Raw genomic sequence first — 15,844 nt, 5'->3', positions numbered from 1 at the left:
AACTATTAAGTCAGGATTTAAAAGCAGTGTAAACGGGGTTTTATTTTTAAAACCCAAATAAACCCTATTTTCTAGCAGAATAATCGATAAAAGTACCAAAATATACAACTGTTTTCAAGAAATGTTTATGGATGCGTGTAATATGCACATTCATATTTACGGATGTACGCTTGAAAGTGTCACCTAATCCCCCAAAAATGCAGTGTAAATGGACAAGAATTGTTTTTGGGATTTAGTTAAATCCAAGTCATAACACTTTCAATGTAAACGTGCTTCAAAAAACGATGAATCTTGATTCGCACTACATAGTACCAGAATGAAACACAACAATTATGTCAAATTTCATTGAAATCGGATTATAAATGCCCTTTTATGAGGCCATGTCTTTAAATCGAGACAACGGTCTATTTGGCTGTAAATCCAAATTTCTGCGACATTGGACAATATAATGCGCCTTTTATGGGTCCAAGACCTTAAATCGAGAGATCCGTCTATATGGCAGCTATATCCAAATCTGGACCGATCTGTGCCATATTGCAGAAGTATGTCGAGGAGCTTAACTTTACTCACTATCCCAAATTTCGGCGACATTGGACAATAAATGCGCCTTTTATTTGCCCAGAGCCTTAAATCGAGAGATCGGTCTATATGGCAGCTATATCAAAATCAGGACCAAATTGAGGAAGGAAGGAAGTCGAAGGGCCTTACATATCACACTGTCCCAAATTTCAGCAAAATCTGATAATAAATGCGGTTTTTATGGGCCTAAGACCCTAAATCTCTATTTTTAAAGACTGTAGCGTGATTTCAACAGACAGATGGACGGATATGGCTAGATTGTCTTAGATTTTTACGCTGATCAAGAATATATATACTTTATAGGGTCGGAAATGGAAATTTCGACGAGTTGCAAACGGAATGTCAAAATGAATATACTCCAATCCTTCGGTGGTAGGCAAAAAAAATTTCACTTTTCTTAAAAAAATTCCATGGCCAAATAATTCTTTAGCTGGGTTGACGGGATACCGGAAAAAAATTTGACATATCTTCCATCTGTTAGAGCTTATTTGAATAAATTTTTCTATGCCTTTGTGTATTTAAGAAGCAGGAAAAGCTTTTTTAAACATATTGAACAACGCTCACGCCGAAACGGTGTTTTGAGAAAGCGTTAGTTCAAATTGATACGCCAAATAGCATAGAACCGAACCCAATATTGTACGATTTATTGAACGACTTTGATAAATACACAGATGCTTCCCATGGCAGTAAAGATAAATTACCAAATACTTAGCATATTTTTGGCTGTTGCTTCTTATACCCTGCACCATAGCTTGGGGGGTAAATTATCGTAACTACATTCTATTTAGTTTGCTTGGTATTGCAAATGAGACATCTTTAGGCCATAGTTCTTATCTGATTTGACTTACATTTTACATGTAATTGTCTATTATGACTACTCAAATTCTCATATACAATAAACCGATCTTTGCATACGGCTTCTTGGGCACAGTGATTATCTGTTTTGGTTGACATTTTTTATGGGATATTTTGTTATAATCTCCAAAATTCGTTTGCTCCAGATTCGTTTGGTTCATATGATTGCCATTGGTTTTGCTTAAAACACTGGAAAGATTGCAAAGAAGGAACTGATACCTGAGAACTTCAATGGGGCTAAACACATACCTCGAGGGTAGTCCGGTGAAGATAATGTAGAAGTCCATCCTTCGGTGAAGATGGACTTCTACATTATTGTCGCCCTAGACCGCACGTAGGCCCACCTAAATATCTTTTGGTTAACGAATAATATATTATGCGGATTGTCAACGCGGGCTTGGGAGAAAGCGTGGTGAAAAGGCAGATTGCACGACGAACTTCTCATGGGAGTTGTTCTCGCTGATTCTTTGAAACCCCATAGTAAACGAAGTGCTATTGGATGTTATCTGGTACGAAATTAATCATATATGCGGATGATGTGATGCTACTAATTTAAGGCAAGTTTCCAGGAAGGATCGACGGGGGAAAGATCATTGAGAAGACCGTCGAGATGGGCTGCAAGGAATGGGTGTAGGACTAACCCAAAGAAGTCAGTGATGTATTGCACCGGATTTTAGAAAGTCCAAAGACTGGTCTGTCTTGGAATCAAGGGAGCCTTGAGATTCCCGCCACAAATAGGTTTGGAAGTGATTCTCAATGTGTAGCCTATTGAGGTCTATATTATATGGCCCATCTCGAACTTAACGTGCTTATGAACAAAAAAAGAATCTGTGCAAAGTTTCAGGTCAATATCTCTATTTTTACAGACTGTAGCGTGATTTTAACAGACAGACGGACGGACATGGCTAGATCGTCTTAGATTTTTACGCTGATCAAGAATATATTTATAGGGTCGGAAATGGATATTTCGATGTGTTGCAAGCGGAATGACAAAATGAATATATCCCACATCCTTCGGTGGAGGGTATAAAAAGAAAATTGAAATTGCACTTTTGTTATGACATCCAACTTCACTCTGTTAGTTGATGCCTAAGAAATAATCATTCCAAACAAGGCCGGGCATAATATCGGGAAGCCAACACCATTGATTCTGGCAAAAGTTTACCCAAAAAAAAACTTACACTGATAGAAAAGGGACGGTACTTTGCCAATACCGGCTGGTATTATTTTGTTCCCGTTATTGCCTAATATTTTGAATACCATTTGGCATCAATTTATTACCATACCAAGGAGGCTTTTAATAACTGACGGCTAACTGTTCCCGTTATTGCCTAATATTTTGAATACCATTTGGCATCAATTTATTACCATACCAAGGAGGCTTTTAATAACTGACGGCGTGACAGTTGTTGTTTTCTTGTCATCGTGGCAAATGTGTTGTTTAGCTTTGTACTTTGTTTAGTTTTGTATATGTTTTGATTTAATAAAAAGTTTTAATACGATTTGTATGCGTAAAAGCGTGTTCCAATACTCGTAAGCGGCGAAAATAGAAATAATACAAACTCTAAAGGCCTAAACAGAATGAGCGCGTAGAGTAGTTTCACGTTGAAAAATGCAACTCTGCTAACAAATTTGAAACAAGTTAAAGCTCGTTTAGTTTGACCGGGCCAAATCTTACATACCCTTCACCATGGATCGCATTTGTCAAGTTCTTTTAATTGCGCCATCTAGAAGCTCAAGAAGTCTAATCGGGAGATGGGTTTATATGGCAGCTATATCAGGATGCGGACTGATTTACACCATACTAAAAACAGTTGTTAGAAGTCATCCGTGTTTGGTATCTTGCTAAATTTCAGTCAAATCGGAAAAGAATTGCGCCCTCAAGAAGCTCATGAAGTCAAGACCCAAGAACGGTTTACATGGCAGCTATATCAAAACATGGAACTATTTGGCCCATTTAAAATCCCAACCGACCTGCGAAATTTTAAGCGACTAGCTTTACTTATTCGGAAGTTAGCGTGCTTTCTACAAACAGACGGACGGACAGACGGATGAATGGACATGGCTAGATCGACTTAAAATGTCATAACGATCAAGAATATATAAACTTTATGGGTTCTTAGACGAATTTTTCGAGGTGTTTCAGACGGAATGACGAAATTAGTAGCCTCATTCTAAAATTCAAAAATTTTTATACTCGCCACCCGAGGATGGGGGTATATTCATTTTGTCATTTCGTTTGCAACACATCGAAATATCCATTTCCGACCCTATAACGTATATATATTCTTGATCAGCTTTAAAATCTAAGACGATCTAACCATGTCCGTCCGTCTGTCTGTTAAAATCACGCTACAGTCTTTAAAAATAGAGATATTGAGCTGAAACTTTGCACAAATTCTTTTTTGTCCATAAGCAGGTAAATTTCGAAGATAGGCTATATCGGACTATATTTCGATATAGGCCCATATAGACCGATCCGCCGATTTAAGTTCTTAGGCCCATAAAAGTCACATTTATTTACCGATTTTGCTGAAATTTGAGACAGTGAGTTGTGTTAGGCCATATAGACCGATCTCTCGATTTAAAGTTTTGGGACCATAAAAGGCGCATTTATTGTCCGCTTTTGACAAAATTTGGAACAGTGAGTTGAGCTAGGCCCTTCGACATCCTTCTTCAATTTGGATCCGATGGGTCTAGATTTGGATATAGCTGCCATATAGACTGATATCTCGATTTAAGGTTTTGGACCCATAAAAAGCGCATTTATTGTCCGATTTCGCCGAAATTTGGGACAGTGAGTTATGTTAGGCCCCTCCAGATTCCAGATTTGGATATAGCTGTCATATAGACCGATCTCTCGATTTAAGGTTTTGGACCCCTAAAAGGCGCATTTTTTGTCCGATTGTTAGAGGGTATATTATGTTTGGTGTGTTTTAATATTAAACGCTTTTACTTGTTTACCCTAGTTAACATTTAAATGTTTCCATAAAATAATTATATTTCCTATACACATTTCTGCTGTGTTCCAAGTGCATTCAACCATACCGTATGTTAGACATTTCCTTCCTTGAAAGTAGTTAACTTGCTGCACACTTTCAGGCATATGCACATATTTAATAATTACATTTAAAACCATGTTTGCAGACAAACACACACACACGCGCACACACCGACTCAGCAACCCCTTTATTAAGTTTTCATATTGTCATGATTATCAATTAAAGGTCAATAGAATATTTCAAAACAAACTAAAGGACAAAAACAAAAACAAACAAAAAAACCCACGAGAGAGAGAGAGAGAGAGCAAAGCCAAATGACATTTACATCAACCCTCAAAACCAAATGTCAAGTACATCATAAACAACTAACGGTAATGTTGTCTGCACTACATATTGAAGAAGAGAACACTAGAGCAAGAAAATGAACAATAAACAGACTAACAAGAGCTAAGCCATAACAGCTGGTAGCCATTAGTATACCAGAATCATGCACACACACACACACACCCAAGTCAAGGTATGTACTGTGCTGTATATAAGATGAAGGTATTTGGTTTAGTAACGTTGCGGTATCAAAAGATAACGGTCATAAAAACGGAGGATAACAACGAATGCCTGAATGTGGGTCGTAGACGTCATCAGCGAAGCCGCTTTATTTTGTGTGTGCGAGAGAGAGAGATAGAAAGCAAATAGAGAGAGGGAGAACTAAAGTAAGGAATGGCAAAAAATGAAATGTTGATGACATTGTTGCTGTTTTGCCTTTGATTTGCCTCAGCACTTTACTGGAGCATAAAGCACACTGTTGTTGTTCTCTGTTTTCGGTTGAGTAAGGATATGACACGGGATATCACCACAACTCACCAAATACACAAAAAATACGGGAGTTAGTGATAACCAGACACAGACCACAAAGTATGAAATGAAGTAAAGTAGTGAAGAGAGTTCGCCACAGAAGAAAAGTCCTGTTTTTTATACGCCTTGAAATAAATGAAAAAGAAAATTTTTAATAAACAACAACAAAGTTGTTTTTTTTTTGTAAATAACTAAAAGAATCTAAAAAATTTGTTAATTTAAACTGGTTTTTTTGTACAAAATATTTTCCAAAAAAGTCTTCTTGAAGTCAAAGTGCATGAAAATATGGCAAAGTGTGAAGGAAAAATTGTTCCATGTTTAATGAAAAAATGTGTATAATCCAAAGGAATACCTTTGTCTGTGCAAACGAAAAAGCAGGAAAATTCCCCCAAGAAGTGAAGTGAAAGCCTAAAAATTTCAGAACAAAGGGAAAAATTACAACGAATTCATTTTAGTTTTATAGTAAAATTGTGTTAAAAATAAAAAAAAGAAATTTTTGGTTCAAACCAAGAAAAAAATTTAAAAACGCATTACTTTTGTTACCTTAACTGGCCAAATTACAACACATTTTCAACATGAATATCATGCAGACATTTGGAGGTGGTGATGGTGGTAAGTCCATTTTTCTTGTTGGGTACCCTTATTAAAAAACAATAATTATGAAATATCTATGTCTGTACTTTTAATGCATTGGTATATTTTTGCTGAAAAAATTTGTATTACTATGACGGCATTTGTAATTCCAAAATTTCAAGTCTTCATGAACCATGCAAAAAACGAATTTTCTTCTTCTTATGAATTTTCCAAGAACCTGGCTATGGATGGACTTGGCATTTACTTGATTAGTTTTTTTTTGGGTTTCCCAATTGTTTCTTTGCGTTTTTTCGTGAGCTCTTTTGTTTTCAAGTGTTTGTTTGTGCAAATACTGTGTATGTATAACAAATGCTTACGATTTTACTACATATAACGGTTTTTAATGTCAAACATATGGTTTGACTGTCATACATACTCATACATAGGTATGTAGATATGTATAATGGTCACATATGTGTGTTATATACTTGTATTTTTATGTATACGAATCTTTGTACGACAACAAAGAATAAAACAAAACAAAATATCAAAAAAAAAAAATCTTTGCATACAAACACACCATACCAGCACATATGGGCAAATAGCACAAGTGAGAGACTAAAGGCGAAATGAACCTAAACACAAAGGGTAGTGTTGATGAGAACTACAATTTGTGGGATTTTATAACGATATTTGAGGAAATGTAGTTAGCTTTTTATACAAAAATTTTTGCTAATAGAAATTTGCCCATGAACATTCCACTAAGGAACGAGCGCAAACTTCTTACATATCTATGAGTGCTATCCGATTCTAGTTTAAGCCCAATAATAAGGAACCTCCTTTTTAAAGCCGAATCCGAACGAGAGGTGTCGCACTGCGGCACGCCGGGAGAAAAGTTTTTACACGGCTGCCACACCACATTAGGATGGAAAAACCACCGTTGATATTTGATACCCTCCACCATAGGAAGGAGGTATTGTAATTTAGTCATTCCGTTGTAACTCCTCGAAATATTCCTCTGTGACCCCATAAAGAATATATATTTTTGATCGTCACGTCATTTTAACTCGATCTAGCCATGTCTGTTGGTCTGTCCGTCCGCCCGTCCGTCTGTCTGTCGAAATCAGGCTAACTTTCGAAGGAGTAAAGCTAGCCGCTTGAAATTTTGCAAGAATACTTCTTATTAGTGTTGGTCATTAGGGATTGTAAATGGTCCATGGTTTGAAAAAACTGCCACATAAACGATCTGGGGTCTTGACTGCTTCAGCCTCTAGAGGGTGCAATCTTTATCCGATTTGGCTGAAATTTTGCAAGGAATGTTTTGTTATGACTTCCAACAACTAAGCTTTGTATGGTTCAAATCGGTTCATAACCTGATATAGCTGCCATAGAAACCGATCTGGGATCTTTACTTCTTGAGCCTCTAGAGGTTGCAATTATTACCCGATTTTGCCGAAATTTCGTACAACGACTTCCCTCATGGCCTTCATTGTACGTGCCAATTACGGTCTATTGCCTGATACAGCTCCCATATAAACCGATCTCCCTATTTTATTTCTGGAGCCCCTAAGGGGAGCAATTCTTATCCGATTTGGCTGAAATTTTGCAAGAAGTGTTTTGTTATGACTTTTAACAACTATGCCAAATATGGTTTTAATTGGTCCATAACATGATATAGCTGCCATATAAACCGATCTAAGATCTTGAGTTCTTGAGCCTCCAGAGATCGCAACTATTATCCGATTTGGCTGAAATTTAGTACAACGACTTCCCTCATGACCTTCAATATACGTGTCCATTATGGTCTGAATCGGTCTATAGCCTGATACAGCAGCCATGTAAACCGATCTCCCTATTTTACTTCTTGAGCCCCTAAAGGGAGCAATTTTAACTCGAATTGGCTGAAATTTTACACAACGACTTCTTCTTTTGTAGTATTAGTCTTTCACAAGGGAAAGGTTAGTTTTAGTACTCTTTCCCAAGGAGGAGGGTAGTTTTAGTACACTTTCCCAAAGCAAAGGGTTTTTTGGTACCTATTCCTAAAGGAAACGGTAGTTTCAGTACCCTTTCCCAAAGGAAAGGTTAGTTTTAGTACACTTTCCCAAAGGAAAGGATAGTTTAAGTACCCTTTCCCAAAAGAAAGGTTGGTTTTAGTACCCTTTCCCAAAGGAGAGTGTAGTTTTAGTACCCTTTTTCAAAGGAAAGGGTAGTTTTGGTACCCTTTCCCAAAGTTTTGGTACGCTTTCCCAAAGGAAAAGGGTAGTTTTAGTACTCTTTCCCAAAGGAAAAAAATAGATTGAGTACCCTTTCCCAAAGAAAAGGGTAGTTTTAGCACCCTTTCCCAATGGAAAAAAATAGATTAAGTACTCTTTCCCAAAGGAAAAAAATAGCTTGAGTACCCTTTCCCAAAGGAAAAGGTAGTTTTAGTAACCTTTGCCAAAGGGTACTAAATAATCAATAACGGTTTGGTACAAAAACCAATAACAGTTTGGTGCTAAAAGCGATAACAAATTGGTATTAAAACAATACCAGTTCGGTAATAAGATTAGTACCAAACGGTACTAATAATTTTATATTTCTTCCGGTATTGTTTTTGTTCCATACGGTGTTGCTTCACTATCAATACCGGATGGTACTGAAATTAGCATGTTTGGTATCAACTTTTCTCTGGGTGTAGTTTTAGTACCCTTATCCAAGAGAAGCGGTAGTTTTATTACCCTTTCCTAACGAAAATTGTAGTTTTAGTACACTTTTCTAAGAGAAAGCGTAGTTTTAGTATCCTTTTCTCAGGGAAAGGGTAGTTTTAGTACCCCTTCCTAAGGGAAAGGGTAGATTTAGTACCCTCTCCTAAGGGAAAGAGTAGTTTTTGCACCCTTTCCTGTGGGAAGGGGTAGTTTTAGCACCTTTTCCTAAGGGAAAGAAAGGGATAGGTTTAGTATCCTTTCCCAAAGGAAAGGATAGTTTTGGTACCCTCTCTTAAGGGAAATGAAAGGCTGTTTAAAAAACTATTCCTTAGGGTAAGGAAAGTCTAGTTTTAGTACTCCCTCCTTAGGGAAAGAAAATAATTCCTTTGGGAAAGAGTACTAAAACTAAAGTGGAAAAAATATGTGGAAGTAATCTATTTTCCAGAATCCATTCACTTTAGCTCTATATTAACACCAGTGAATTAAGTTGAGGCTTTTCGTAGGCGGCTTGGCCAAAATCTTGTTTGGATACGTTCGTTTCGCCGACTCAAAAATTTTAAACGGGGGTTTTATTTTATCGATCGTTATTCTGTTCTGCCACACGGGTAAAATAACAAAACCATTTTTGATGCTGGCAGCAGTACCTCGCACCCGACCTCAAGTGTCGTCTTAGGTATCCGATCGTAAGCCTCTTCCCTTTCTTCCAGGTTTCCTATCGTAACCTCGATTATACCGCGATGCTATAAGCTGCTCCCATCCTCAATCCTCACATTTAATCCGCATGTCAATGGGTTGGATATCGAGAATAGTCTCCAGTGCCCTAGTGGGCGTGGTACTCATCGCTCCGCCTATGTCAACACAACATGAACTTTTTGCTGATGAAAATTTGAATTTTCATTATTAGGCCAGAAATTCATATAGCTGCCCTCATTGCTGTCAATTCTAGTTCAACAGATGTACAAGTGTGAACTTGGTTACACTTCGTGGCAGCTACTCTGTAAATACACCCAGAGAAAAATTTAAACCAAGCGTGCTCATTTCAGCACCAAACGGTAAAAAACAAACACCGTATGGTATCAAACCAATACCGCATAAAATGGATAATATAAAAAACAAGTAAAAGGGTACTAAGTTCAGCCGTGTTGTATCTTATATATCCTCCACCATGGGTGGATTTTGTCAGTTTCTTTGACCGGTATCTCTTTATAGGCAAACAAAGGATATTGGATAAGAATTGCAATGCTATTGGAGCTATATCAGGTTCAAACTGATTTGAGCCATACTTGGCTTGGGTGTTGACGACCATAGTAGATGCCATTGTGCAAAATTTCAACGAAATCGGATAAGAATAGCGCCTTCTATGGGCTCAAGAAGTAAAGTCGGGAGATTGGTTCAAATGGGAGCTATATCATGTTATGGACCAATTCATAACATATTTGGGACGTATGTTAAAAATGGCCACTGTACAAAATTTCAGTCAAATCGGATAAGAATTACGCCCTCTTGAGGCTCAATACGCTCGAATCCTGGCAGGAACATCAGAAAATTTTTTTGCGATGGTTATCCCCTTCTAATGCTAGCAGCATTTATGAAGTACGTTGCGTTTTCTCCCCAAAGAGGTGTCGCTTTGCGGCACACCGTTCGGTGTCGGCTATAAAAAGAAGGCCCATCATCATTGAGCTTAAAATCGAATCGGACAGCACTCATTGATTTGTGAGAAGTTTGTCCCAGTTCCGTAATGGCATATTCAAGGGCAAATTTGCATTTGCAGAGGGTCAAGAAGTATAATCGGTAGATCGGTTTATATGGGTTCATTAGGTTTTGAACCAATCCGGAACATACTTAAAACAGTTGTTGAAAATCAAAACTAAACACCCCGAGCAAAATTTCAGCCAAATCGGATAAGTATTGCGCCCTCTAGAGGCTTTAGAAGTCAAGATCCGTGATCCGTTTATATGGCAGCTACATAAAAACATGAATCGATGGGCCTATTTACAATCCCAACGGACCTACACTAATAGGAAGTGTTTGTGCAAAATTTCAAGCGCCTAGCTTTACTCATTTGAAAATTGGAGTGCTTTTCACAGACGGACAGAAAGGGCTTAAAATGTGATGGCGACCAATATTTCGATACAAACCAATGACAATGTTAGTATTCTCGTACCTCTATCCTAGGGTGGAGGGTATACAAATAATGTTACACCGTGACCAAGTACAATTCTTTGCATTCGGCAATTGATTTCATATCCATTGACTCCTACAATTGATTTTCTTATTAATACACCAACACAGCATCGTTTACCACACACTTGACTTTTTCCAGTTTTTGATATGGACAACTTCCTTAGAGTGCATATTATCTCCATTCATACCGCTTTCGAGTATTTAAACAAGTGTTTACCCACACAAATCGTAATAAAATTTAATAGCCTTCTTCGTCTGGTATTAAATTGATAACAAATGGTATTAAAAATGTTTGCCAATACTGCGGATAAAAAAATACCAGATGGTATTGACAAAATACCGTCGATTTTCTGTGGATGTTTATTACATATGTTCTTCTTAGCAAATGTACGAATTTTTGTTGGACATTTTGTCGTTTTTCTAGGACCAACTTGCCTAGGTTAGTTTAATCTGTAATTTTATTTCATTTCAAACAGAAATACGAATTCTATCACCCTTTATTAGTAATAGAAGAAAACTCGTTAGTAGAGAGAAATTCATAACACTGAAGACATTGCTACATATTTGCACATTTCCCCTCCTCCATATCATGGAACAAAGGCTCACGCACAAGTTTTCTCAGTAAACACTCTCGCAGTGAAACAATACATGTATTCACGTATATACAAGCATACATACATACGTATGTATGTAAGTTTACATAAATACATCAAACCAACAGTTCAACTCATACACATACACAAAATGAAATCAGCTGTTATTCAAGCCGCTATTTGTTTTTTTGTGTTTTTTTTGTTTTCTTTCAATTTAGAAACATTCCACCATCAAAGAAAACTGAGAAAATAGGACATTTGTTCTCTTTTATGCTCTGCTCTGCTACATACTCATTACAATAAAAAAAAAAACTTGTTTTTGTTTTTCTTTTTCTATAGAAATACATACATGCGAGACATACAATGAATTTTTCCACAAAAGAAGAAAAAATCATAAATGCTAGAACAAGAAATGTTTTTGTTCTGCTTCTTGGAAAAAATGCTTTCACTTAAAAGTATTTGCTAGCAATTTTTAAATGTTGATGTTTCTGGCTGTTGTTCTTGGTGTTTTTGTTGTTCCTGTTGTTTATGTAAGTGAAAGTCAAGGTTTCATTTTAATTCTCTTTTTGTTTTACACCCATCACTGAAAAATCACCAACAAGACCAAGTGCTTACACTGAGATTTGTTTTGATTACTTAAGTTTGGGGGATTTGTGTTTGTTTGGGTTTATGTTAGTGGGTGGTGAATTGGTGGTTTGGTTGATGAATTAGGGAGATTCATTTGTAGGTCCGTGTTTTTTGTTGTTGTTGCTTATTGGGGTTTCCAGATAAATTGTTTTGTGGCTTTGTTGTAGTTATTGAATTTTCGTGGTATACCATAGCACAGTGGCGAAAAAGTGGTAATTAGTTTCATAACTTTTTACTATTGACAACTTTCTAGCTTCAATAATAGTAATTTTTTAAACGATTGAATTAATTAACAAATTTTTGTAGCAAAATGTATTTAAAAATATATAAAAACAAGTAAAAACATGCTAACTTCGGCCGGGCCGAATCTTGGGGACCCATCACCAAAATTTATACAAAATAAATTTAGTTGAGGGGCATAATTTGTTCTACATACCAAACTTCTATCAAATCAGCAAAAATTATAGCTTCTGGGAACCGAACAAGGATGATCGAGAGGCTGGTTTACATGGAAGCTATATTAGGTTATAGACTGATTTGAACCGCCAAATCGGACAAAAATAGAGGCTTGTAGGGACTTAAGAAGTCAAATCGTGAGATCGGTTTATAGGGGAGCTATATAAGGTTATAGACCGATTCGGACCGTACTTAACACAGTTGTTGGAAGTCATAACCGAACACTACATGGAAAATTTCAGCCAAATCGGACAACAAATTGCGGCTTCCAGGGGCTTAAGAATTCAAATCAGGAAATCGGTTTAAATGGGAGCTATATCAGGTTATGGACCGATTTGGACCGCATTTAGCAAAATTTTTGGAAGTCGTAAAAGAACACCCCATGCAAAGTTTCAGCCAAATCGGACAAAAATTGTGACTTGTAAAGGCTCAAAAAGTCAAATCGCGAAATCGGTTTATATGGGAGCTATTTCAGGTTATAGACCGATTTGGACCGTATTTTGCACAGTGGTTGAAAGCCATAACAGAACACTATCTGCAAATTTTCAGCCAATTCGGACAAAAATTGCGGTTTGTAAGGGCTCAATCGGGAGATCGGTTTATATGGGAGCTATATTAGGTTCTTGACCGATTTAAACCGAACTAAGCATAGTTGTTGAAAGTCATAACAGAATACTACATGCAAAATTTCAGCTAAATCGGACAAAAATTGAGGCTTGTAAAGCCTCAAGAAGTCTAATCGGGAGAACGGTTTTTGTGGGAGCTGTATCAGGTTATAGACCGATTTGGACCGTACTAAGCACAGTTGTTGGAATTCATAATAGAACACTGCATGCAAAATTTCAGCCGAATCGGCCATAAACTTTGGCTCCAGAGCCTCAAGAAGTCAAAGCGGGAGATCGGTCAGGTTATAGACCGATTTGGACCGTACTTCGGACAGTTATTTAAAGTTATAGAGTACACTACGTGCAAAATTTCAGCGAAATCGGAAAAAATTTGCGCCTTCCAGAGGCTCAAGAAGTCAAATCGGGAGATCGGTTTATAGGGGAGCTATTTCTAAATCTGAATCAATATGACCTATTTGCCATCCCCAACGACCTACATCAACATTTAGTATCTGTGCAAAGATACGCGTTTGACCGCTATCGTGATTTCGACAGACGAACGTCGAGACGATCAAGAATATATATACAATATGGGGTCCTAGACGAATATTTCAAGGTGTTACAAACGGAATGACTAGATTAGTGTACCCCCATCCCATGGTGGTGGGTATACAAAATCTTTTTGAAAACTGTAGCTTAATTTTTGAAGGCTGTAGCGTGATTTTTGAAGCATGTGATGATGAATGGATGATTACAACAGACGCACGGACGGACATATGGCCAGACACACGGACATAATAAAATCATCTTAGAATTTTACGACGACCACAAATATATATATATACTTTGTCGAAAATTAATATTTCGATCTGTTGGAATGACTAAATTAGTATACCCCCATCCTATGGTGGTGGGTATAAAACAAAATTGGAAAATTTTTTTATATAGCTTGCAGTTTTTACGACGCACAGTGGCACAATAGCAAAAACCATAACTTTCGAAACAATTAAGTTAACTGAATGAGTTAAACACCTAAACACCTACGCCTTGTAGGTGCTTAGTTATAGCCAGAAATCAGAATTTGTGGAAAATTGATAAATAAGTGAATTTAAAAAAAAAAAACATTTTTGTAAGTTTAAAATTTTTTGGCTTTTTTTGAAGCTTTAATATTAAAATTATTAACTAAAAAATAAAAGAAATATTTTTTTTCAACTTTCTGTTAAATTTTCATTTGAATTCATATATAAATCTATGCCTAAATTACTAATAATTTCTTCATTATAATTTTTTTAAACTTTTTTTGACTTCACATGCCACTTTGAAGAAATAAGTGGATCGGAAGATGCTGCCAAAATGTCCTCATTTGCCTCCCCGTGATGCTTTAAACGTATTCTGTAATCTATATTTTCTAAAGAATTTGTTTAGAGCCTCCTGTGCTTCTTCAGAAAGCTCTCCAATTGGCAACGACTGATAGTCAATTTCATCTTTGCCAGGTGCCAATATTTTATGGACTGTTGGCATCAATATCTTCTGTGGACACTTTTCCGCTAAAAGTGTTGCAGTTTTTGATGCATATACTTCTCTTTCCTTGCAGTTTAAGACATTTAAAATAGTTGCTAATCTTTTTACGATTACGATAATTATTTTCAAAAAATCTCCTAGAAGTATTTCCATCGTTTGAGTTTCCGTAGCCGTACTTGGGATAGTCTACTTTTATTTGGTTGCCCAAAAAGTAATTGCGGATTTTTCCTATAGTCGGCGTTGACAAATTTTTTCACAGCTTGTGACTCTGTAATTGCATCCTTTCTTCCGTCAGTTATCAGCTGTTACTTTTAGCTTGCTTTAGAAAAAAAGTGTAAAAAAGTACATTTGATTAAAATTTATTCTAAGTTTTATTAAAAATGCATTTACTTTCTTTTAAAAAATCCGCAATTACTTTTTGGGCATCCCAATAGTTCAAGTTGTTTAAAAAAATGCTGTATTTGCTTCTTTCTGATATTTTCTTTATCCTTACATACATCATACATACATCAATTTCATCGAAATTTTCTACCTTTTGTGGTAGGGTATACGCCAATTTTGGCAAGTACTCCATGCACCGGATCATCGCAAGCAAAGGTGACATTCCATATTCGAAGTTTTCGTTGTTTGTAGAATAGCTCAATTTACAGAAGTTCTTCTGACTTTTTTTTACAAATTGGACATGACAATGTCCACAATGACAATTTCATCAACCATGCTCAGTTGGAACTCGTAGTTGCGTTCAATATATTTCCCTTCTCCAATGTTCAACACTGTGGGCTTAATCTAGCTAATTTGTTGTTCAATATTCTTCACCGTTGCACTTGTGAGTTTTCCAGATTTCTTTGCAAATTGAAACATTATTGGTTGGCAATAATGCACGGATGAAGGACGTGGCTTTTTCTGGTGAAGGGAAACGTTAGATACTAGCCGTAAAGGAACAACAGGTGTCATAAACGTATTTGCATCCGATATTGTTTCGTGGGAAGATGTCCTTTGCTTATAAATGCTTTGTCCTGATGTTCCATCGCCATTCCTTTTACTGATCAATGTAAGTTTTTTGGGAAGAGTCGCCACCTCATTTTCAGGAAGACTATTAGCCTTCCATAAGATTCTGCAGGCTGGTTTCTCATAGACTTCCGTATGAAGTGGTCGTGAATTCAATTTTGTTCGCGTTATATCCCTGTATGTGGATAAAATGTCAACCCCGTGTTGGATTGACGATGTCCTTAGTATGTCAAATTTGTCTTTGGAAAGTTCTAGGTCCATAAACAAGGCCAAGGCTTCTTCCGAACTATACTTCTTAATGGGTG

At 36.7% G+C, this 15,844-nt stretch overlaps 1 protein-coding gene across 2 annotated transcripts in view; it reads left to right on the top strand.

Annotated features, from left to right (window-relative positions):
• LOC106080381 (small G protein signaling modulator 1) overlaps nt 1-15,844 on the top strand; it is a 72,353-nt gene that overhangs the window by 28,240 nt on the left and 28,269 nt on the right. The window contains exon 1 of one of the 2 annotated variants that reach the window (XM_059366356.1): nt 5,016-5,900. The exons of the other annotated variant lie outside the window; for it this stretch is intronic. Coding sequence (XP_059222339.1) covers nt 5,864-5,900 — 37 coding nt within the window. The 5' untranslated portion in view covers nt 5,016-5,863. Of the gene's footprint in view, nt 1-5,015; nt 5,901-15,844 lie in introns of those variants that run through there. 2 annotated transcript variants of the gene reach the window in all.

Source organism: Stomoxys calcitrans, chromosome 4 (assembly GCF_963082655.1).
Source record: "Stomoxys calcitrans chromosome 4, idStoCalc2.1, whole genome shotgun sequence".
NCBI lineage: Eukaryota > Metazoa > Arthropoda > Insecta > Diptera > Muscidae > Stomoxys > Stomoxys calcitrans.
Note: the sequence above shows the minus strand (reverse complement) of the source record. Positions and strands in the feature narration are given on the sequence as shown.